We start from the raw sequence: 24147 nt of genomic DNA, 5'->3' as shown, positions 1-24147 counted from the left end.
AGGACAGTCTCCAGTTAGGCGCTTCTTGACCGCGGAGGCTCCTCTGGTGGCCTTAGGCCAGGCCCTCGGGGGGGCCTGACGACACGCTTGATGACTGAATGCATGTGCTTATAATGACAGAGGTCGGGGTGGCCCGGGGGATGGGGTCCGTTCCTCGACCCCGGCACACACCTGCACCCCGAGGCGGCTCCGAGGCCGCGGGTGTGAGGGGCGGGCCCAAATCTCGGTCCGCGCCGCCCCCATGTGACCCGGGCCGACTTGGTGTCGCCTCCTCCCGGGTCGGCGGCTCGGGCTCGGCTCCCGGTTCCGCCGGCCCCGCGGCCGCTGATGGGCAGCCAGGGCCGCTCTGGGCCCCCCGGGAACGGCGGGCCCGGGAAGGGCGAGGACGAGGGCGGGGAAACGCGGAAACTGCAGGAAGGGAGGGTCGCGAGGGGGAAGGGAAAGAAGGGGAAGGGAAAAGCCGGCGCAGGGCAAGGCGGAAGAGGAAGCGGGGCGGAAGGGAAGCCGGGGCCGGAGGCGAAGCGGGGGCCAGGGGCGAAGGAGGCCGCGGGAGCCGAGGCGGGAGCGAAGGCTGGGCCAGGGGCGGAAGGAGGGGGAGGCGGCAGCGTGGAAGAACGGGCAAAGAGGCCCGTGCGGGGAGATGAGGGGAGCGCAGTGTCGGGCAGGGAGGCAAGAGGAAGAGGTGATGGGAAGGAGGAAGAAAGGAGGGTCAGGACTGGGCGGCGGGAGGACGCAAGGCCGGGGAAGGCGCTGGGGCGAGGGGCTCAGGCGTGGGGCCGCGTCGTGGGGACAGGGGCGGCCATGGCGGCGGCGGCCGAGGAGGCGGCGGCGGCTCGGGAGCCGCCCTCGCGCCCCGCCTCGGGGCCCGCGCTCTGGCGCCTGCCGGAGGAGCTGCTGCTGCTCATCTGCTCCTACCTGGACATGCGGGCCCTCGGCCGCCTGGCCCAGGTGTGCCGCTGGTTGCGGCGCTTCACCAGCTGCGACCTGCTCTGGCGCCGGATAGCCCGGGCCTCGCTCAACTCCGGCTTCACGCGGCTCGGCACCGACCTGTAAGCGCCCGCTCGCCCGCCCTCTCCCCGCCCCGGGCCGGCCCGCGTCCCGGGAAAGGGCGTGGCGCCGAGGCCTGGTCGGCCCGGGGCCGTGTCGTCCCCGAATTCCGAGGCCTAAACCCGGCCTCCGCCGAGGCCCCTCCTTGAGCACTGCGGGACTCCAGTGCTCTCCACTCGGCGGCCAGCATCCCAGGGAAGCTTCCCAAGAGCATCCCCAGGCAGCACCCTCCCCCATGGGCGTCTCCTCACAATTACCCATCTTAAGCACTTCCTTCGGCTTTGTAGTTGTGTCTTTTCGCAGACGTTTGGCTGACTCGGTGTCTCAGGAATAGAGCAGCCAGTTCCATGGTTCCCGCATGCTTTGGAGGCCTCCGCCAGTACTGGTCTAGGACCCATGCCTGCTCCGTGGTCTATCAAAATGTTTTTCTGGACATTAATCCTTCCCATTTCCCCCCAAAGGTTGTTAGGCTTCAGCTCAGATAAAATCGAATACGGAGAAAAATGATGCCTGAAGTGTAACCAGAGGGCTCAGACCGGAAAAGAAAGCCCTTGATCCAGGTGCCAGCCACAGATTATGACTTTTACAGGCAGATGTAGTCAAAGAAGGGTGCTGGCTTGAGGCAGAAGGCACTAGGCTGTGTACAAAGGGGCCGTATTGCAATTTAGCCTGTTTTTGGTAGGGTCTGAGATCCGTGAATTAACAACTTCACCGAACTCACTGAAGCTGCTAAATAGGAAGCAGGGGGAAAGACATGGAAACGGGAGTAAAAGCTTTCACATTCGGCCTTCTACGTCCTCAGACTAGAGATAGCACAGATTAACAACATTAAAGTTTTTTTAAAAGATAAAACCCCAGAATACCATCACCTCTAGACAACTGTTTTCATTTTTAAGAATTACTTTTCTGTTGGACACTCTCCCTGCCCCCATAGTTGCCATCTTAACTGATCCTAACAGACGAGGTGCATATTGTTTGTGGGCTGTACTTGAAGAAAATTTAAAATTTCCTCTAATATTGAACTTTTATTTTGTGTTCCTTTTTTTTTTTGCTATTATAGATAACAGTAAAATGAATAATTTATTTTTGTAAGAAGTTTATTGAGATATAATTCACATACCATACAAAACATGTCTCGTTTAAAATTATATACTTGGGATAAATTCCCAAGATTGACTTTAGGATCAAAGATTATGCTTTCCAAAGGGGTTGTACCAAGCTACCGGGGCACCAGCAAAGAATGAATCAATTTCATGTGAGAATTTTTTTAAAAACCCATGCCACTTTAGTGGGCATATAATAGTATCTCAAAGTTGTGTTATTTTGCGTTTATTTTACCACTGGCCAGAATAAATATTTTCCCTTGTGTTTATTTCTGTGAGATTATCTGTTCTGAGTCTTTGCCCTTTATGTTTTTCTTCTAAATTTGAAGCCTTGTGGGTCATAGATATAGGCTCTTAGTCTGTCACCTTTGATGCCGATATTTTTTTCCAGTCATTTATTTTTAACTTTACTGTTTTTATCCTAAAGAAGTTTTACATTTTAATTTACTATAATCTGCTGGTCTTTTATAATTTTTCTCCCCTTTTTTCCAAAGGCAAGTTAAATTTAATTCCTCCACAGATCTGATAAATCTTTTTGACTGGTTTCCTAACAATTTGATTTTTTAATGATTAGCATTTTCATCAGTGTTATTTTTGTTTTGATGCAAGGAGTGAATTCAACTTATTTTTCTAACTAGCTATCCACTTATTGCTACACCTCTGTTAAAGAAGAATTTTTTTTTTTAGTAGGAGGCATCAGGGTTTGAACCCAAGACCTCGTACATGGGAAGGAGGCAGTCAACCACTGAGTTACACCTGCTCCTCTCTTTGTTTTAGAAAGCTTACTGTGTCATATATTAAGTTTACTTCTCTCTGTATATATGATTTACATCTGAACTTTCTATTTTGTTTCACAGATTTATTTTTCCATTTCCATACTATTTTTAATATTGTTGCTTTTAGATAAAGTCTAATCTGTAATGGTTAGACTATCCTTGTTAAAGACTTTTTATTTTGCGTGTTTTTGTGTCTCTACTCCCTCTTACTGCCCTCTCTAGTAAAAAATTTTTTTGTCTTTTCAAAAATTTTTACTATAAAAACTTCTCACATACCTGTTACACTTATTCCTGAGTATCTTGTGCATTTGTTTTTACTTACAATCTCTTTTTTAATATGTTTTCCATCTGGGTATTGATGATGTGCAAGATTACTATAATCTTTTGCAAATTTTATTTTGAACCTGATCACTTTGCTTAACTCTTTTTATTAATTTTGTTAATAAATTTTGTTGTTGATAATAATGATTCCTTGGGATTTTAGGGGCATGCCAGTTTTGTCCCTTGCAAAAATAATACTTTTCTTCCTTCCTTAAAAGAAAAACTCATTTTTAAAAAAAGATTTATTTATTTATTTATTTCTCTCCCTTTCCCCCCACCTGCCCCGGTTGTCTGTTCTCTGTGTCTATTTGCTGCGCCTTCTTTGTCTGCTTCTGTTGTTGTCAGCAGCATGGGAATCTGTGTTTCTTTTTGTTGCATCATCTTGTTGTGTCAGCTCTCCATATGGGTGGCGCCGTTCTTAGGCAGGCTGCACTTTATGTTGTGCTGGGCGGCTCTCCTTATGGGGAGCGCACTCCTTGCGCGTGGAGCTCCTCTATGCAGGGGACACCCCTGCGTGGCAGGGCACTCCTTGTGCACATCAGCACTGCACGTGGGCCAGCTCCACACGGGTCAAGGAGGCCTGGGGTTTGAACCTCGGACCTCCCATGTGGTAGACGGATGCCCTAACCACTGGGCCAAGTCCGCTTCCCAAGAAAAGCTCTTTTGATGAACGTATCAGTTGACCTAGGAGAGAAGTTGGCTAAAATGACTGGGACCCAATTCATCCAAGGCAAAGTTTGGCTCTCTCTCCTTATGGAGAGTGAATGAATGAATGAAAGAATTTATTTTCTTTCCTTTTCAAAAAGCTCTAAAAGAGAGATAGTGGGAATGAGTCTGCATTCTGTTAGCAATAACAACAACAAAACGAAAAAGAGTTTATGGTGTAAAGTGCTCAGAGATTGTAAAGTGATATTATGACTCTCTTGTTTAGTAGCTATGTGTGTTTTGATTTCTGGCCTGTGTCCTGGGATGAGGTGTCTTTGGCCTTCTGGGTAAGTTATATTTACCACAGCACTTGATAAAGAGCATGGTCACTGCTCGTGTTTTCTGGGTTGAGGGGAGAAGTTATGCATCAGGTGGACAGTGTGTTTACCAGTGTGGTCTATTTCAGGACAGCTGCAGAGACATGATAAGCCACTAAGAGAGGTGGTTGCTATCTCTGGGCATGCTCCCCAGTCCTGTGTAAGCATGCACCCCAGTCCTGTTAGGACATTAGGGCATCAGTGAGTCTGGGCCCAAAGTACAGTGACAATATGGTTCCTTGTATTGTGGCAAGGCTGTGGTTCGTGCTTTGGGCTAATTAACTGCAGACTGGATAATGTGATACATTTTTTATAAGCACAACACAAAACTGCATTTTATCAGAAGCCATATTATCTCACTGGACCTGAGTTTTATTATCTATAAAGAAGGGGAATAACATTGCCCAATAAAATGAGGCTTAAACATAGTAACATGACAGTGCTGGCACAGTGTTCAGTACACAGGAGGCTCTCAATAAATTGGTATAAAATCAAACTTACTGGTCGGCTTCTCTTCTAGTGAGTCTGTATTAGCAGAAGTAGGAATGGTTTGACTTGGAGGTGCTGCTGAAAGACAGGAGGTTGGAGAAAACACACACACCTATACACACCAGCTGCTTAGGTTTTTCTCATGTCCTGAATGCTTTTGGAAACATGACAGCAGAACCTGTGGGCTTAGGGTCTACACTCACTGCTGAAGAGCCTCTTGATTCTGAGAAATACCAACTGCTAAGGTGTACTGACCTTCCGGCCCAGGGCAAGCCCCATTCAGTTTGGTTGTTCCTAACTGATCATAGCTTTGTTGAGTAAGATGAACTGCTTTGGTTTCTTGTGATTTGTTAATGGTCTTATACTTGTGCTTGGAGGCATTTTGACCACTTTAAAACCACAAACAAATAATTTGCTTCCCTTTAGGCCTCTTGTCCAAACAGTGACACAGAACGCTCGGATCCTGAGCTTTTTTTTTTTTGAAGGGGACATAAAGGTAGTTTCAGTCTATCATGTGATTTAAAGCCAGTTTTGTTCAAAGGTTTAATGAAGCCTGGGAGAGTAGAAATATCTTGAATATAATAGAAAAGTCAAGGAAATGTTGCATACACCAATCTTTTAAGTTTTCCCTAAAGAGTAGGGGGAAACTAACCTTGTTCAGGCTTCAAGAACTTAACAGTGAAATTTAATTGTCAGTTTATAGTGGAGGCTAAATGCAAGAAGTAGACAGACAATAGGACAAGTGGAAGAACAGTGCTTATCTGCAAATTCTGATACTGCAAATTAACAAAAAAGCAACAGTATGTGTAAACCATTTGTTTTTTTTTTCACTTTTGCTAGTTTTATGTTAAAGAAAACTTACTTGACTCTTCCTTCCTTCCTGTGTATTTTAAAACTTGAATTTTATTTTAAATGTTCTTCAGGCAGTATCTGGGTGCTTTCTTGCATTTGGCCTGTGATAGATTTGCCTAGAATTAACAATAGGTGTTTAGGGAGTAGGGATTCTGAGGGGTTTGCCCTGGCATATACATTCATTCCTTTACCCCGGTCCTATAGGCTTGGAGCTCTTTGAGGTTGGGGGACTGGGGTATCTATTTCAGTGATGATTAACGTCCAGAGTGGTGAGATAGACACAGATAAGCAGAGTGTGTTTGTTTGTTTTAAAATGATTGTGCCTAAGAGCATTTTTTTGGCTCAGAAAGCATGACGTTTCCTTTCCTAACTCTGAATGGAGAAGATATTGCTGACTGGTTACATTTAAGACCCAAACAGTGATTTTCAGAAAATAATTATCAACTTAAAGTAGCTTAGGCTTTCTCCTTTACCTTTCTGGCTTACCTAGGAAGGAGAGTCTCTTGCTTGTTCTCCAGTTCATTGTAAGGTTTCATATGTAGGTGAAGTTACTCTCTTCAGCCATTTTGAAAATAACCTTATTTTTAATGGTTTCTGTGAATTAATAAAAGTAGAGTTCAGTTTACATGCTCAAAATAAATAAATAGGTACACCTGTGAAAGCAGGAAATGATCTAATACAGTTAGTACCTCCAAATGCAAACTGGAAGAATGGAAGAGGCCTCCTCTTCCAAGACCATGAGAATACAGAAGCTACTTATATCCTTTACAGTCTTGTAAAACTTGAATGATAGGGGATGAATTTCCTGCCTTTCAAGGTAGAACCATGGAAAAACCAAAAGTCTTCACAATCTGCAAGATATACTGCCTTTCATATGAATTCGTATTGGAATGAGATCTCTGAAAATATTTCAATACTCTGTACTTTTTTCTGTTTCCTGCACCTTTACCTTTAGGTAAAGTTACATTTGGGCTGCTGAAATCAAACTGATGCTGAGGTTACTGGGGAAGCATAATGATTTAAAAAAAATATGTTTTTGAGTGTTTGTCATAGAAAATAATTAACTTTACATGACAACTTAACCTTAACTCTGAGTTGACCCAGGCACTGGATTAGTTACTGGTCCTGACTCATAGCCATGAAACAGGGAGAAATTCAGGTAGACTCTTTTTGAGATCAGGCTCCAATAAATTTTGAAAATTAAGATGAGGTCAACTGAAAAAAATGAGAAAATAGGATTTTGACTTTTCAATGAAAATTGACAACTCTCTTCACCCTCTCCTCCCTTTGATTTTGGCCTAAGCTTCAGAATTTATCTCAGCTTTCTCATCCATTAAGAGGCTGAGAATCCAAAGATTTGGTTTACTCTTGAGTAGAGATTGAATAGTATTCAGATGGAACTCCAGTTGTAATCCATAGAAGCAAGAAGGCTGTTATTCTTTTTTTTTTTTTTTTTAGGCAGTGCTGGGGATTGAACCGGGGATTGAACCTGGGACTGCACACTCAACCACTGAGCTACACTGCCCCTGATTCTTTTCGTTTATGAATTTTGAATCATGTAGATGCTCAAGAGCTGTATCCAAAACCAAGCATGAAACTATCTGGAGAAAGAATTTACCTCTTGTTAGAGGGTTGGCTGCCTTGTCTTAACTTTGAGTCAGTTTTTCATTTTATCCAATCTGTCTACCTTGTCCTCCCTGGAAGTCTGGGCCACCCAATGGGCCCCTGTGCCTGTCTCTCTTTAACCCACAATTAATTGCCAACACATTCTTTCTTCTCCTTTTTTGGTATTTGACATGAGCTCAAATTGCTGAGAAAGGTGACAACTGTGAAATGAAGACAGGACTTAGAGACACCTTAAAAAATACATGCAAAGGCCACTAAATGACAAGAGCAGACTGCCAGGCTCTTTCAAAACATCACTGTGTATGTTGACTTTCCATTCCTTGTCCACAGCACAAAATTGGAGGTCAAAGAATCATAGGAGTAGGAGATGGAAAAGACATTTGGGGTCAGTCAGTTCATTCCTCTGCCTTCTCCTACCCCTGATTCCAAATCATTCCTTAAGTTATATCCCACCCCTTAGCCCCCCCCAGCTCTTGTACAGTTTTCATGGTCTTCACTCAACCCCAGTTGTCACCTTTGGGGAATGATGCTGGAGGCTCTGTCCAGTTTCTTCCCGGCACAGAGACATATTGCCTCTACCCCCAGTTGACATTCATGAACTTCTTTGTTGGTGGTCTCAGCTAAGAGACAAGGCTAACTGCATGTCTTTCTGATGCCTACTGAAGGGGATTTCTAGACAGTTGAAGAGCATTTGATGTGTGATGGTGTTGGAGAAGGGGTAAAGGGTAGAGGGTAGCCATTACTGAATTTGTTCCCACATTTTTGTTTTTCAGGACTATTGACTAGAAAGGGGACATGTGTGTTTTTTGCCAGGTGTAGATTTGGGAGACATTCACAAGGAAAGGAAATGACATTGAAAAGGAGTTTGGTAAGAACTCTAGCTTGGAAATGGATAGGTTAAATTAAAAATGACTAGTTCCATGAAATAGTAGGTGAGTGTTTTAAGAATTACATGTCAATAGTGAAGTAAGAGTGGTGGCTTACTGTATTGAAGCTTCAGCTAACAGTTAGATTGGGGAGAATGGATGGGTTGGAGGCAAGTATTTTGGACCAGGGGGCACTGTTGCTTTTGGGATCTCCTCTTTCCTTAAGAATATAGGGAAGAGAATGCTTATGCTTACAGCCTGTGTGGTTTAGAAGGGGAAATGGTCATTTTTAGAGGCAGCTTTGGAGGGATACCCCCAACTCCCCCCTCTAGTTCCAGCAGCTGTTGGGAGCAGTCCGAAGGGGGTATTATATTTCTTCTGGTAACTCTGCCAAGAATGAGAGGAAATCCACAATCTGTGGGGTTTTGGGGGGGGAGGGGGATGGGGATGGGGTGGCAGTTGATGGGACAGGGAAATTAAATTGTTTTGTAGTAACTGTATTGAGATACTTTTCCTGGAAAGCTGTTTCATTGAAAGGAAGGATACTTCCCCTGTTCTTTAGTTCTGGAGTAGGCTTTTTCTCTATGGAGAGAGGGAAATAGTCTTCCTCCAGTACTCTTTTTCTTTCTTCCCTGCAGCTCCAGCATGACCTGCCACCCCCCTTTAAAGATTTATTTTATTTATTTCTCCCCACCTCCTCATTGTTTGCAATTGCTGTGTCTGTTCATCTTCCTTGTTTCTCTAGGAGGCACTGGAAACAGACCCAGGGACCTCTGATGTGGGAGAGAGGTGTCTAATTGCTTGAGCTACCTCTGTTCCTTTCTTTGTTGTGCCTCTCATTATGTTTCTCTTCGTGTGCTCTTGTCACATCATATTGTTGTTTCAGCTCACCATGCCTGCCTATCATGCCAGCTTGCCGTCTTCTTTAGGAGGCACCAGGAACTGAACCAGGGACCTCCTTGGTGGTAGGCAGGAGCCCAATTGGTTGAGCCACATCCACTCCTCCTCCCCTTTTAAACTTTATGTTTTGAAATACTTTCAACCTTACAGGACAGTTGAAAAAATAAAACAAATCCCATACAGAGAACTCCAATCCATGTTTTAAAAATTTTCCTTAGAAAGCCATATTGAAGAGGTGTGTCAAGATTGAGATATTTATGGTGTGTGTGCTTAAGAGGGGATTCTCTCCAGAAGTGAGTTACTAAAGGAGAAGTTCTCGTTCAGGCCTTATCTTGCCTGCAGTTTGACCTTATCATAATGGCCTAGAAACTGGAGATGTAAAAACTTTCTGGGTGGCATCTGGTTCATATTCTCCACATCCCTTCATCCTGGCCAGGAGGGCACCAGGGATTTTAAAGCCTGGCCACTTTGGTTGAGAACCTGTTTTGGTGATTAATATGGAACATAGTTGCAAGATTAAAAACAATAAAAAACAACCCTGGGAGGCAAAGCAGTGTAATTATTCCTCACATTTCAGATGAGGAGTCCAGGGAAATGTCATTTTGAACGTATTGAGAACAAAGTCCATCTGTGAGTCTGCTAGCGCTTAATTCATGACTCACTTAGAGGAAGGCCTGTTCACGAAAATGGTGATATCATTCTTGCTATTGATTATTCTAAGAAAGTACTATATTGCCTTTCTGAAATTTATTTTGTGGGATTCTTGAAAAACTGATTGTATGATCCTATGAGTATAGGAAATGCTGTGTACCAAATCCCCTCTCTCGGGGATTCACAATATCATTTTCAAATTAAAGATACCAAGAAGTCCTGTGATAGAGAGACTTGATTACGTTTGTCTCAGCCAGCATTGTCCAAAGTGTTTTGACCATAAAATCCTTTTTTTTCTTTATTTTCTTATTTATTATCTCTTAACATCTTGCAGAAAACACACACTAGTCAAGTGCCCCACAAATATAGAAACTGACCAATAACAGTAAGAAATGAATGCGAACAAGGTCCAACTCTAAATCCTAAATTCACGTAAAGGATCAGGGCTATCCCTATTGTTTCTGAAACTGTTGTGGGCATTTTTTGACATGTGGGTGCCATATTAAGATAGTTTAAACTGAGATTCCTTCCTCTGAGCTTCTCTTTGGAGGCCTTGGTTGGCTTCTTGAAGATGTGGTGTATTGTCCATCTTTAAGAAGGGCCTTTGGACCCTGAGGATAGTGTGTCCAGGCTCCTGAAACTCTACAGGTGTTGTGGAAAGTGTGACTTGCCAAGGGGGAGAACCATAAGACTCTTGCTTGAACAGGTCCTAAGCAGTATCTCGCAAAACACATTAGAGCCACATTTCTCACCTTTTATATCTAAGACGTATTTTTGTATGATGTTAGAATTTTCATTAGTACGTTAAAGAATTAAAAGGCGAATGTCCTTTTGTAAAAAAGCAAGTTTCAGAAAGTGTAAAAACCTTTCTATGATTACTTGCACTATTTACTTTTTCGCCCTATGGTGTATTACTTTTTGAGTAGAACTGTTTACTGCTGTGAACCTGGTCTTTTACATCCTTTGATGTAAAGTTATGTATGTTCTACTGAACATGCAATCTTCTTATTTGCTGCAAATTATATCATGAGCTACTTTGTGTCTCAGTGGTTTTTTTTAAAGATTTATTTATTTATTTAATTCCCCCCCTCCCCTGGTTGTCTGTTCTCTGTGTCTATTTGCTGCATCTTGTTTCTTTGTCCGCTTCTGTTGTCATCAGTGGCAAGGGAAGTGTGGGCGGCGCCATTCCTGGGCAGGCTGCACTTTCTTTCACGCTGGGCGGCTTTCCTTACGGGGCGCACTCCTTGTGCGTGGGGCTCCCCTATGCGGGGGACACCCCTGTGTGGCAGAACGCTCCTTGCGTGCATCAGCACTGCGCATGGGCCAGCTCCACATGGCTCAAGGAGGCCCGGGGTTTGAACCACGGACCTCCCATGTGGTAGACGGACGCCCTAACCACTGGGCCAAGTCTGTTTCCCTCAGTGGTTTATCTGACAGAAATCCCCATAAAAGTGTAGCACTTTAATTGAATGAAAAGAAATTTTAAAAATTGTTTAAAATTTGATGGCCACTTATTCAGGGTTCCTGGTATACCACTATATTGCAACTCTCTAGTTAAGAGCCACTTTTGGAAGCACTAAGAAGTTTAAGAGTTGATTCTGTGGAATTTATGGCTGAATTGAACAAACAAAGACAATGCCCAGCAGTTTATAATAGGTTCAGTCTGAAATCAGGGTAGTAGAGCCTTTAGCTGGTTCTTGAAGAATGGGTAAATGTGACTGGCCCTTCGAAGAGGGAAGCAAACATTTGTCAGGAATAAGGGTAGGCTGGTCCTGGCAATATAGGTAAAAACATGGGTATTAGAATGAATATAGAAGAGATGGGCTAGGCGGGAGTCCAGTTGCAGTGTGGAGCCATGGAAGGTGAGGTTGAGTGGGTAAAGTGAGTTGACATTGGGAAGCTTTTCATGGGAGTTGGGAGTCTGGTCCATACCTTCCTTAAGCTGTCCTCTCCTCATGCTGATGTGTTTCCTAAGCCTTACTTCTTCCTGGGTGTTGGGACTGCTCCTTGTTTCCTAGCCAGAAGGGTAAACAATTTAACACAAAATAATGATTTCTCATTGAGTTTTTGGAATCTTAATTATACACTTTTGCTATTGGGGTCTCTGGAGTATTCAACCTAATCCAAGTATAAAAGAAGACTTAGAAGTTTCTTTTAGGTATTTTGGGCTGCTTAAATACTTGTACACTAAAACCACAGTCTTGGTATGTTAAAAGAGCTGGTGGGTGCAGGCAATATGGGAGAAAATCTGCTTTCCGGAGAGCAAGAAGATCAAATCAATAACAGACAGTGTTAAGATAAAATTCCAAGCCCCCATCATCACATTGCATAGCTTGTCCCCCCTCCTCGGCCCAATGCCCCTGGAATTGGCCTTTCTTTATACTTGTGGACTGGACTGATTCCCTCCTTTCTTGCATTCCTAAGTCAGCAGGAAGTTAGGCTGATGGAAATCATGGCAGTCAAGCTGGTGGGCAGCATTGGTGGCATCAAGGGGAATCAAAATTCAAGACCAGGACAAGGAGGGAAATAGACTTGTGATCCTGGAATTTTCTGGTTTTAGAGACTATGTACGTTTAACATCTTTCAACCCCCAGCCATTTTTCTTCAGACTAGGCATATTTGTTTGCTTTTGGTTTGGAATTGGGAACTGGAGAGGTGAAATGAAAGGGAACTCTAGATAACTCCCAAGATTAAGTTCTGTCTCTCAGGACTCATTTGTTGCCAAGATTTTCAGGGGCCAGATTGTTTGCTGGGTACATGTTGTGTTGTTTTTGTTTAAAATAAGCCATGCACCCAGGAATGCAGTCAAGCTATAATGGTGACTAAGTGCCGGAAAGCTGAGAGGGAGGGAACCAAGTGGAAAAGTGAGCCTGAGGCAAGAGAAGGAAGGCTGGGAAAATGGAAGTTTGACCAGGTCCACAGGCCAGGTTAGAGATTCCTCTGCAGTAACAGCCATGCAAGAGGTTTCTTTACAGGGCACTAATAATTTTTTTTTTTTTTTAAATGGGGGAGCCTCGTTTTACACTAGTAACTGTGCTGGAGAAACAGCCGCCGGAGGGCATTTCAAGGATAGAAGCAAGGTTCCTTACTGAATTCCAAGGGACACCTGCTCCTGTCTTGTCAGGCACTTTTCTTCTGCTGCCTTGTTCTGCCAACTCCCTTTGACTGGACAGTGACAGGTCCCCACCAGGAGGGAGGGATACCTGTTTTCAGAGAAAGGAGATTTAAAAAAATTCCTCCTGATCCTTCAGGTGCTAAAGCCAATAAAAATACAGGTACGATTTGGCCACCAGCTAGGGAAGCTGACCATCAGAGATGATTGGACAAAGGGAATGAAAAAGCTGAATTGTTAAGTTGCTTTCAACAAAGTAAAGGCAAAGCCAAATGCAATGGTTAAGAAAAAAGTAAAAATTTAAATTGAAGGACTGCAGCAAAGTATTTTGATTATGGTGTTCATTTTGGGAGAGGATGCCTGCACTTGCTGTTTGGTAGCAGCTTATAAAGTTCAACTTTGAAAGTTTCTTGCTGCTGTAACCAAGCCCTCAGGGCAGTGCTTTCACCCTTGGTAAAGTGTCACCAAATGTAAGTTAAGTGACCAGGGAGATGAGAGAAGTGTGTTTGTCCCAATTCAGGAAATATGTTGATTATTTTCCCTTATTTTCTTCCTGCTATGATCCAAAATATTCGGTTTTTAGTCTCCCCTCCATCTATTAATTTAAAGATTTATTTTTATTTATTTATCACCCCCTTGCCACTTGTGCTCGCTGTCTGCACTCTGTGTCCATTCACTGCATATTCTTTTGTGTCTTTTTGTCTCTCTCTTGTTGCCTCATCTTGCTGTGCCAGCTCTCAGCGGCGCAGGCTGCCAGCTCTCCATGGTGTAGGCCAGCTTGCCTTCACCAGGAGGCCCCAGGAATTGAACCTGGGGCCTCCCATATGGTAGACGGGAGCCCAATCACTTGAGCCACATCTGCCTCCCCATCTATTAGTTTAGACTTAACTTAGAAGGAGTGGTGTTACTACCTACAATCTCTTCTCTTATGTTTGGGAGGGATTTGTAGGTAAGGTTTGACAAGTAAATTTAGTCTTTTTCATTAAGAGCTTGCTTAGTTATTTTGGTATATACTGCAAATTCATCTTTTGCTGTCTTCAGTTCTCTATCCATATTGTAGTATAGGTTGCTCTCTAGTAATGTGAACCAAGGACCAAATTTCACCCAATAGAAGAATTCAGTAATACATTTTAGCATTAATATGTATATGCCCAAATCCTAATCATTAGGCTAATGTCCATTATGAGAACAATATCTAATTGTTATAACCAACTTTGAAGAAAAATAAATGATTGTTGGATTAACTTTAGTGATGACATTATTAATGGGTATATATTAATAGTTATATAAAATAACCTTTTTGTAGTGATTTATAGTTTTACTGTGCTTTGTTCTGGTCATCGTCTTTAAAACCCCACAATATGTGAAATAATATGTTCATTTCATAGATGAAGAAATAGATGCTTAGAGAAATTAGGTGCCCAGGGTTGCATAATTTGTAAGAGGGAGAACTGGGATACAGACCAGTTTCCTGAGTCTGCGTTCTTTGCTCTTTTCACAACTTTATTTAAACTACTGTTTTTAGAAAGACCTAAATATCAACAACTATATGTTGTAACAAAAAGAAATTGCTGGGAAGCAAACATGGCTCTGCTGATAGAGCCTCTGCCTACCATATGAGAGGGTCCAGGGTTCAATCCCCAGGCCCTCCTGACCTGTGTGGTGAGCTGACCTATGTGCAGAGCTGTCATGCCCAAGGAGTACTGTACCATGCAGGGGTGCCCCTGCGTGGGGGCGCCCCACACACAAAGAGTGCTGCTCCCTGCAAGGAGAGCCGCCCTGTGTGAAAAAAGCGCAGCCCACCCAGGAGCAGCACTGTGCACATGGAGAGCTGACACAGCAGGATGACGTAACAAAAAAGAGACGCAGTTTCCCGGTGCCACTGAGGGTGGAAGCACACACAGCGAATGGACACAGAGAGCAGACAGTGGGGGGGTAGGGGGGAGCATAAATAAAAATAAATCTTAAAAAAATAAATAAATAAATAAAAGAAATTGCTTGCTTCCTAAAGCACCATCTGTTTAGAGCTTCTGACTTATTTAAGGAGACTTAATTTTATGTAGTGTCTCCTCTCTACCTTTATGAATTTGACTGAGTTTTAAATTTACCATTATTTGCTATAATCATTTCCAAAATGTTTTGCAGTTTCACATTTATCATTTCTAGTGACAGTATATACCATTGCATTAGTATACCATTCTCTCCCACAAACAGTCATTTGGACTCTTTGGATTTTGGCTCTAATAGATAGCTGCAACTGTAAATATCTTTGTAAAAAATGTATCATTTTTTTCTTTTGAACTATTTCTTTGTGTTATAGTGCCCACAGTGAGGATTCTGGGTCAGAAGGTATCATTTCATGAACTTTTGCCTTAAGAGACAGAATTCCTTTCTGAAAGGCTCTGCCAGTTGTGCCTGCTACCCGTAATACATGACCAGACCCACACCCTTCTATCAAACCAAGGCTAGTGTCAGGTTTTCCCACTTAATAGATGTGAGGTGGTACTTTAATAATTGTTCTAATGTGCGTGTCTGCAAACTATAACTGTTCCAGCATATTTTCCATGTGTTTTATTCATTTTTTAAAATTTTTTTATTTTTTAAAGATTTATTTATTTATTTCTCTCCCCTTCCTCCCACCCCAGTTGTCTGCTCTCTGTGTCCATTTGCTGTATGTTCTTCTGTGTCCGCTTGTATTCTTTTTTTTAAAAAGATTTATTATTTAATTAATTTCTTTCTCTCCCCTCCTCCCCACCCAGTTGTTTGCTCTCTGTGTCCCTTCACTGTGTGTTCTTCTGTGACTGCTTCTATCCTTATTAGCGCCATCGGGAATCTGTGTTTCTTTTTGTTGCGTCATCTTGTGTCACCTTTCTGTGTGTGCAGCGCCATTCTTGGGCAGGCTGCACTTTCTTTCGCGCTGGGCGGCTCTCCTTACGGGGCGCACTCCTTGCACATGGGTCTCCCCTACTCAGGGGAAACCCCTGCATGGCACGGCACTCCTTGTGCACATCAGCACTGTGCATGGGCCAGCTCCATACGGGTCAGGAGGCCCAGGGTTTGAACCACAGACCTCCCATGTGGTAAGTGGACACCCTATCCATTGGGCCAAGTCTGCTTCCCTAAAGAAACTTCTTTTAAAAAAGAAAAAATCAAGGATATTAAAAAATAAATACCCTTATATGGTACTGGAAGTATAAATTGGTATAACCTCTTCTGGATGACAATTTGGTATTATCTATAAAAATGAAAAATACACAATTTCCTTTGATCCATTCAATACCATTTCTAAGAATTTTTTCTCTAGATATAGTTTCACATGTTAATAGAGATACAAAGGTATTTATTGCAGCATTGTTTATAATTTCAAGATTCTGGAAATGTTTTAAATTTCAGTAAGTAGGTAGCTGATGAAATCAATTATGATAGAGTCATAACTTCTGTGCTACTGTTAAAAAGAATGAGATGGATCTAAATATATTGATACGGAATGATCCCCAAGATATATTAAATGAAGAAAGCAATGAGTAGAATAGTATACTACTGTTTTTTTTAAAAAGGGGATATATGCATAAATTCACCTATAATACCTATATTATATGCATGTGCAGTGTATATATAGTTGCTTCTAAGCAGGGGAGAGTCCCAGCCAGGGGTGAGATGAATGACCCACTTTTTTTTTATCCTCCCCCCTTGTGACTTTTTGCTCTTCTGTGTCTGTATTTATTTATTTTGCGTTCCCCCTTGCGGCTTGCTTGCTGTCTGCTCTCTGTGTTCATTTGCTGCTGGCTCTTCTGTGTTCTTGCTTGTCTCCCTTTTTTGTTGTGTCTCCTTTGCTGAGTCAACTCTCTGCGCCATCTGTGGGCCAGGCGGCGCTCCGAAGCATGCGGGTGATCCTGCCTTCTCAAGGAGGCCCCGGGATGTGAACCGAGGGATGTGAACCCATATGGTAGATAGGAGCTTCTCTGATTGAGCCACAACTCCTTCCCCTGAATGACCCATTTTTGCTGTGTTAACTTTTAATAGTGTCTGTATTTTTTTACCCTTGTATTTTTTACATTATAAACCAAAAGTAATTATTCCATGCAATAAATAAATAAAATGAGGCAAGGAGACAGAGAAATTCTTTGTCTGAGAATGGATAAGGTGTCTTTTCTTCCTGCCTGTCAAAAACATCTTTTCAATACTGTGGCCTTTCGAATCTTAAAAGTAGAACTTGCTTGTTGCCTTTCAGTAAAGAGTCACAAGTGTGAAGATATAGTAGATGCTGGATGAAATGTGTCTTTCTACTTTGCCAATGAATTTCTAGGCAAACATGGCAGTTATTACTCTATGTCCCAAGCTGTATACCTTGTATTGTTCGGCAGAGCAGGTCAAGGAGATAGAGGAGAAAACTGGATATCTGAAATGGAATTTTCATATTTTTGCCCGTGAGTTTTCAAAATTTTGTCCAAAGGGGCCCTAACTCTTCTCCCTGTCTGTCTCTTCCTGCCCCAAAACTCTGCCATTCCTGTTGCTGGTATGTTCTTTTATGTATTATTACTATCTTCCTCATCCAGAGTACTTTTAACATCCCCCTACAATATATTTTTTAATGAAAATTTAAAAACATGTAGAAAAGTTGAATGAATTATACAATGAACATTCATATACCCATCTCCTAGATTCTACAATTAACTTTTTTTGCATGATTTTTAAAAAACAAATTATTGTGATAACGTATGTACAAATCAAAATTTCCCATTTTAACCACTTTCATGTGTGCAATTCAGTGGCATTAATTATATTCACAATATTGTGCTTCTGTCACCATCCATTACCAAAAATTTTCTATCACTCCAAACAGAAACTCTTTACCCATTAAGCACTCCCCATCCCTGTGCTCTGCTCCCCTTACCCCCCGTATTGTGTAATCTACTTTTTGTCTCATAAATTTTCCTTTTTCATGTATTTTTTATTACAGAATTTGTTAAATTACAATCTACGAATTTTCTTATTCTAGCTTTTTCATGTAAGTGAAACCATTACAATATTTTGTCCTTGTGTATCTGTCTGGCTTATTTCACTCAACACAATGTCCTCAAGGTTTATGTTGTAGTATGTATCAGAACTTCATTCCTGAATGTTACATCCATTCATCTGTTAATGGGCACTGGGTTGTTTCTACCTTTTAGCTATTGTGAATAGTGCTACTATGAACATAGGTGTGTGGATATCTGTTTTCAAAATTCTTTTGGGTCTGTACCTAGAAATGGAATTGCCAGGTCACATGGTAATTCATTTTTTATTTTATTTATTTCTCTCCCCTTCCCCCCCATTGTCTGCTCTCTGTGTCCATTAGCTGTATGTTCTGTGATCGCTTCTATCCTTATCAGCGGCACTGGGAATCTGTGTTTCTTTTTGTTGTGTCATCTTGTTGTGTCAGCTCTCTGTGTGTGCAGCGCCATTCTTGGGCAGGCTGCACTTTCTTTTGCACTGGACGGCTCTCCTTACGGGACGCACTCCTTGCACATGGGTCTCCCCTACACAGGGGACACCCCTGCGTGGCACCGCACTCCTCGAGCACATCAGCACTGCGCATGGGCCAGCTCCACACGGGTCAAGGAGGCCCAGGGTTTGAACTGTGGACCTCCCATGTGGTAGGCGGATGCCTTATCCATTGGGCCAAGTCCGCTTCCCGAGGTCACATGGTAATTCTATGTTTAATTTTCTGAGGAACCACTAAACTGTTTTCCACAGTGGCTGCATAATTTTATATTTTCACCAGTAATGTCCAAGCGTTCCTATTTCTCTGCATCCTTGCTAATACTTGCTATTTTCTATTGTATTTTTTAAAAATAATAGCCACCCTAGTGGGTGTGAAGTGGTATCTCAATGTGGTTTTGATTTGCATTTTCTAAATGACTGTCTACAATTAATATTTTGTTATATTTGCTTTATCATGCATTTCAAAGTTGCATCTATCAGTGCACTGCACTCCTAAACACTTCAGCATACATGAATATCGTTAACTGGAGTGTATTAGTTTATGATTTTTTTTTAAGAAAAAATCACATACCCTAAAATGTTCATATCTTCAAGATATCATTTGATGAGTTTGTTTGTTTGTTTATTTATTTTTCCCCTTGTTGTTTTTAATCTTCTTTTTAGGAGGCACCAGGAACCAAACCTGGAACCTCCCATGTGGGAGGGAAGCACCCAATTGCTTGAGGCACCTTCGCTTCCTGCTTGTTGTGTTTCTTATTATGTTTTTTTCCCCTCGTGTGTCTCTTTATTCCGTAATCTCATTGCATCATCTCATTGTGTCAGCTTGCTGTCTTGGTCATCTTATTTAAGAGGTAACAGGTAACCAAACCTGGGACCTCTCATGTGGTAGGCAGACATCCAACTGTTTCAGCCACATTGGCTTCTGCATTTGATGAGTTTTTGAGAAACTTGTACATTTGTGTAGTCCATACCCTTTTAGGATTTAGTTATAGAACATTAACCTAGAAAGTTTCCATATGTCCTTTCCTAGTCAATTCCTGTCCCTACCCTGGTGACAACTACTGTTCTGATTTTTTCAACATAAATGTGTTATCCCCATTCTTAAACTTCCCATAAATGAAATCATACAATATGAACTATTTGGTGTAAGGTTTCTTTCATTCACATAATGTTATTGAGATCCAGCCACATTATGAAAATCATTACTTTCTCTTGCTAAGTAGTATTCCATTGTATGGATATAACACAGTGTGTTTATCCATTCTCCTGTTGATGGATTCCTGGGCTGTTTCCAACTTTTGATATTATGACTAAAGTCCTATGAATATTTTTGTGTAAGTCTTTTTGTGGACATATGCCTCCAGCAATTTCTGTAGTAATTGCTAGGTCATAAAGCAGATATGTGTTTAGATTTATAGTAAACTGCCATACCTTTTCCAAAGTGGTTGTACTGTTTTGCCACCAACAGTATAGCAGCATTCTTGTTTCTCTACATCCTCACCAACAATTTGGTATTGTCAGACTTTTTAATTTTTGCTGTTCTGGGTATGTGCTGCTTGTTGTGGTTTAAATATTAATATCCCTGGTGACTAATGATGGGAATACATTTTCATATGCCTATTAGCCTTCAAAAATATATGTACATATACAGAGAGGAAGTCTTTATATATTCTGGATACAAGTTCTTTGTCAGATACATACTTTGTGAATATTTTCTCCTAGTCAGTGGCTTGCATATTCATATTCTTAATAGTGACTTTTGGTGAACAGAAGTTTTAAATTTTGATTAAATCTGTTGTACTGGATTTTTCTTTTATGTTACTCCTTCCTGTGTCCTACGAAACATTTGCCTGCCCCCCTGCTCCCCAAATTGCAGAGATAGTTTTATATATTTGCATCTATCAGCTTTATAGTTTTAGATGTTATGTTTAGGGCTGTGATCCATTTTGAATTAATTTTTCTGCATGGTGTGAGATAGAGATCGGGATTCATACTTTTTCCATATGAATATCCAGTGGTTCCAGTATTATTTGTCATCTTTACCCTGTTAGATTGCTTTGGTGCCACTGTAGACACTTTTTTTGTCCCCCCTTTTAAAAATTTATTTCTTTCCCCTCTTCCCCCACCCCCGTTGCCTGCTCTCTCTGTCCATTCGCTGTGTGTTCTTTGTCCGCTTGCGTTTTTGTCAGCAGCACTGGGAATCTGTGTCTCTTTTTGCTGTGTCATCTTGCTGCATCAGCTCTCCGTGTATGTGGTGCCACTCCTGGGTAGGCTGTGCTTTTTCTCACGGGGCGGCTCTCCTTCCAGGGCACACAGCGTGGGGCTCCCCTACACAGGGGACACCCCTGCGTAGCATGGCACTCCTTGTTCACATGGACCAGCTCACCACATGGCTTAGCTCACCACATGGGTCAGGAGGTATGAACCAAATCTGCTTCCCTGTAGACACTTTTAATAGTTTAAAGGACAGGCTGTTCTCAGCCTTCTTGGCTATCCAAGTATATAGAGAAGAGAGTTACTCTTTTGATCCTTTCCTGGTCTACAAACCCCTTCACTACATCCAAATACATTCTGGATGTTCCTGAGTCCTCACTTAGTAAGCCCATGGAATTTTCTCTGGTTGGTAATGAGTTGTAGTGACTGGATTATCTGTTCTGTCTGGACACAGGATGGCCAGTGTCCCAGTGAAGGAACGGGTGAAGGTGTCTCAGAACTGGAGGTTGGGGCGCTGCCGAGAGGGGATTCTGCTCAAGTGGAAATGCAGGCAAGTAGCCTATAGACTCTCTTAAAGCTACCTGGGGCAAGAAAGCATGCTGGAAAGTGAAAAAACTGGTCCCAGCTACAGTGTATCTGGGCCTCTTTTGGGTGGAGTGGCACTGGTGATCCTTTATACCTTAAAAGTGACCACAACTTTTCATCACATTAAAAAAAAAGAATAATAAGAAATATACTTTAACAAACTATATATTTTTTCTGATTATAAAAATAAATGTTTATTATAGCAATATGAAAAAAATTAGAAAAGTCTAAGGAAGAAAATAAAATTTACCTGTAATTCTACCATTCAGAGATAATCACTGTTAATTTATCTCATCAAAGGAAATAAATGAAACCAATATTTCAGTCATCTGGTTTTACTATTACTTATCTTCAAATCTTCTCCTTTAGGGAATTATACCTTCATTCTTGGCTTCCTTTACACCTTTCCTCTACTTTATTAAAAGAAAAAATAGGAAAGTTTAAATATAAGGCTGAGAAAAATGGCCAGGAAATTTAGCTAATGGCATTGCTGATACCATAAATTTTATGCTTCATTGATGCTAAATTATTTTGTAGTTGTTGTTTGAGTCACTACCAAAATAGTGTTCCTTGTTGATTGGTTGAAATGGATAGGGAACATTATGATTCCCCATTCTAAGTTACCTGTACTGTGCTGATAGATACAGTCAGGCCTCTTTTCTGTCTGATGAACTTTTCTCTCTTGTTTGTGTCCAGTTTCCACTGGTTTCAATGATACCGGTTGCAATGAAGTGTGTGGTAGTGGTAGTTGTGGTGATGGTAAAGAAACTAAAGGACAGAAAGATGGCTTTTTAAGATGAGGGACTTTTACCTCCTGCTTCCCACTTTTGCCTTTTAATACCAGAAAGTAGAGTTTATTTCTCTATCTAGGTTTTGTCCCTGACGTTGTGTTTTTGGGCTGGTTTTGAGCAGTTTGGCTAATGAACACACAAAACAGTTACCAAGCTGCCCTGGGACATCCACTGCTCACCTGGCATGAACCTGGTTTCTTGTCCTAGGCAAATGGCTATTTACCAGATGGCTCTAAACACATGCATACTAAATTCCAACCCCCTCTGCTTGCTGCCCATTTGAGTGTGCCACGCACTCAGGCAAGGGGATATTGAAGAGGAATGTGCATAATGTGTGAGAAAGCAAGCATCTGCATACATTCTATATAATAGATGCACACAACTTGGGAAAACATCATGAGCAGAAACTCAGTTACTACAAAGTCCAAGCTGCATTTAATGGCCCATCAAGTCAGTTTGCAGAACTTTTCCACATTCCCATGACGCTTATATTAAGGAGTCTGGGGAAGAAACAGCCCAGTTTGCTCAGACAGGCTTGGTAGCGGGGGATGGTATCTCTATAAATGGGGATGAATCAGCTGTCCCTATGCTTTGTTTGGGACCTGGAAGCTCCAGCACCCTATGTAGAGTAAGACAGGCTGTTAGGATGTCTACCTTGGGAAAGGGACTAAGGATTCTCTTTCTTCAAGATATTGGGACTGGGGATTGAAACAGGTACCTCGTATGTAGGAAGCCAGCACTCAACCACCAAGCAACTTTGGCTCCCTGAATTGGCTTTTTTGTTTGCTTGTTGTTTTTTTTTTAAGGAGGCACCAGGAACTGAACCTAGGATCTCCCGTGTGGAAAGCAGGTGCTCAACTGCTCAAGAACCACATCTGCTCCCTCTCTCTCCTCTTAAAGCTCACTTTGTGCCATAGGTTTGGCTTGGCCTCTAACCCTTCTTCCTCCTGCCAGATTATAGAGAGAATCTTTAACTATTTGTGGATTTCTCTTATCAGCTGCCTGTGAGAATTGAATATTTTCTCTGTAGCTCCTGAACTGTGGCAGACAGCTTTAAAGCTGTGTTTTTCCATTGCCACACTTATCCTCTAATACAGAAATGTAGATATCCTTTGTGAGGATCTAGGTATCTAATCAGTACATTAGCATCCTTCCCTACAGGGCTTTATTCCTTTCACTTATAAATGGCTCCTTTGCTCTAGTAGGGCAAGGGAATGGAACTTCCCAGTGCTCACTCTTCTCTCCATTATACCCTCACTGATCTATTATGGGAAAGAGGTTTCTACAGGAGTCTGGAAATCTGGAAATTTATCACTTACACTTCAAATCAGTGAGGATGCAGAATGAAAGAAAGTTACTTTACCTGGCTGTAAGGTTTCTTTTTGACCCTCCATGCCCCTCAATTATTGAATTTTTCCAAACTCTGCCTACCTATGAGAAGTCTAGGTTGCCAGTAATTCAGATTTTAAGCATTCTCCAATTAAAAGTGATACTTAATTGATCTTTTATTTCTGACTTTTAGAAAGCCCAGAGAAGATTGGGCCACCACAAACCTTGGTCACTGTAGTTTTCTGAGGGTAGCCTAGGGGTGATTTTTGAAGGAGGGACATGAGGAAGTACAGACTGTTAGCCTTGCAGGCTGTCCTTGCCAAGTTGGGGATCTGTCAGCCTCTCCTCTTTGTGGTGACCCAGTCTTCTTTGGGCTTTCTAAAAGAAAGCCATATCTTGATGACACTTATCTTTTGTTTTCCATCTCTGCAGTCAGATGCCCTGGATGCAGTTAGAGGGTGATTCTCTGTATGTATCCCAGGCTAATTTCATCCTGGCCTACCGGTTCCGCCCGGATGGTGCCAGCTTGAACCGCCGGCCCCTGGGAGTCTTCGCTGGTCATGATGAGGATGTTTGCCACTTTGTGCTCGCCAACTCGCATATTATCAGTGCAGGAGGGTAAGTACTGTAGGTATCTCCTTCCACCCTCTTCCTTAGTGCCCTTCAGGGACCTTCTGCCTGCCTGTGACTTTTCTGTCTCAACTACAAAGAGATGAGGAAGGAGGATTGAAAAGACGGCAGTGATTTTTTTCCATTTAAAACAGAGCAATTTACCAAAGGTAGCCAGTAGGATAAGCTGGAGAAAAAAAACATGAAAAGCCTTTAATGAAACATGAAGCTGGTTTTGATACTTTGTAGGGGGCAATTTGCTTAGCTTCTCAGCTCTGCTCAGCAGAAGTAAAGGTATCTAAAAGCTCAACACCTTATTGGCCTGGAATTGCCTAATGCTTAGCAAATTTGGACGTCATTGGAGAATTGA

The 24147-nt window shown here is 42.1% G+C and overlaps 1 protein-coding gene across 1 annotated transcript in view; it reads left to right on the top strand.

Annotated features, from left to right (window-relative positions):
• Positions 1-271: 271 nt before the first annotated feature.
• FBXW4 (F-box and WD repeat domain containing 4) overlaps positions 272-24147 on the top strand; it is an 88936-nt gene continuing 65060 nt past the window's right edge. Inside the window, exons 1-3 of the mRNA XM_058298537.2 lie at positions 272-1049; positions 20918-21013; positions 23601-23786. Of these exons, the coding sequence (XP_058154520.1) occupies positions 328-1049; positions 20918-21013; positions 23601-23786 (1004 nt within the window). The 5' untranslated portion in view covers positions 272-327. The remainder of the gene's footprint in view (positions 1050-20917; positions 21014-23600; positions 23787-24147) is intronic.

This window comes from Dasypus novemcinctus, chromosome 6 (assembly GCF_030445035.2).
Source record: "Dasypus novemcinctus isolate mDasNov1 chromosome 6, mDasNov1.1.hap2, whole genome shotgun sequence".
Lineage (NCBI taxonomy): Eukaryota > Metazoa > Chordata > Mammalia > Cingulata > Dasypodidae > Dasypus > Dasypus novemcinctus.
Note: the sequence above shows the minus strand (reverse complement) of the source record. Positions and strands in the feature narration are given on the sequence as shown.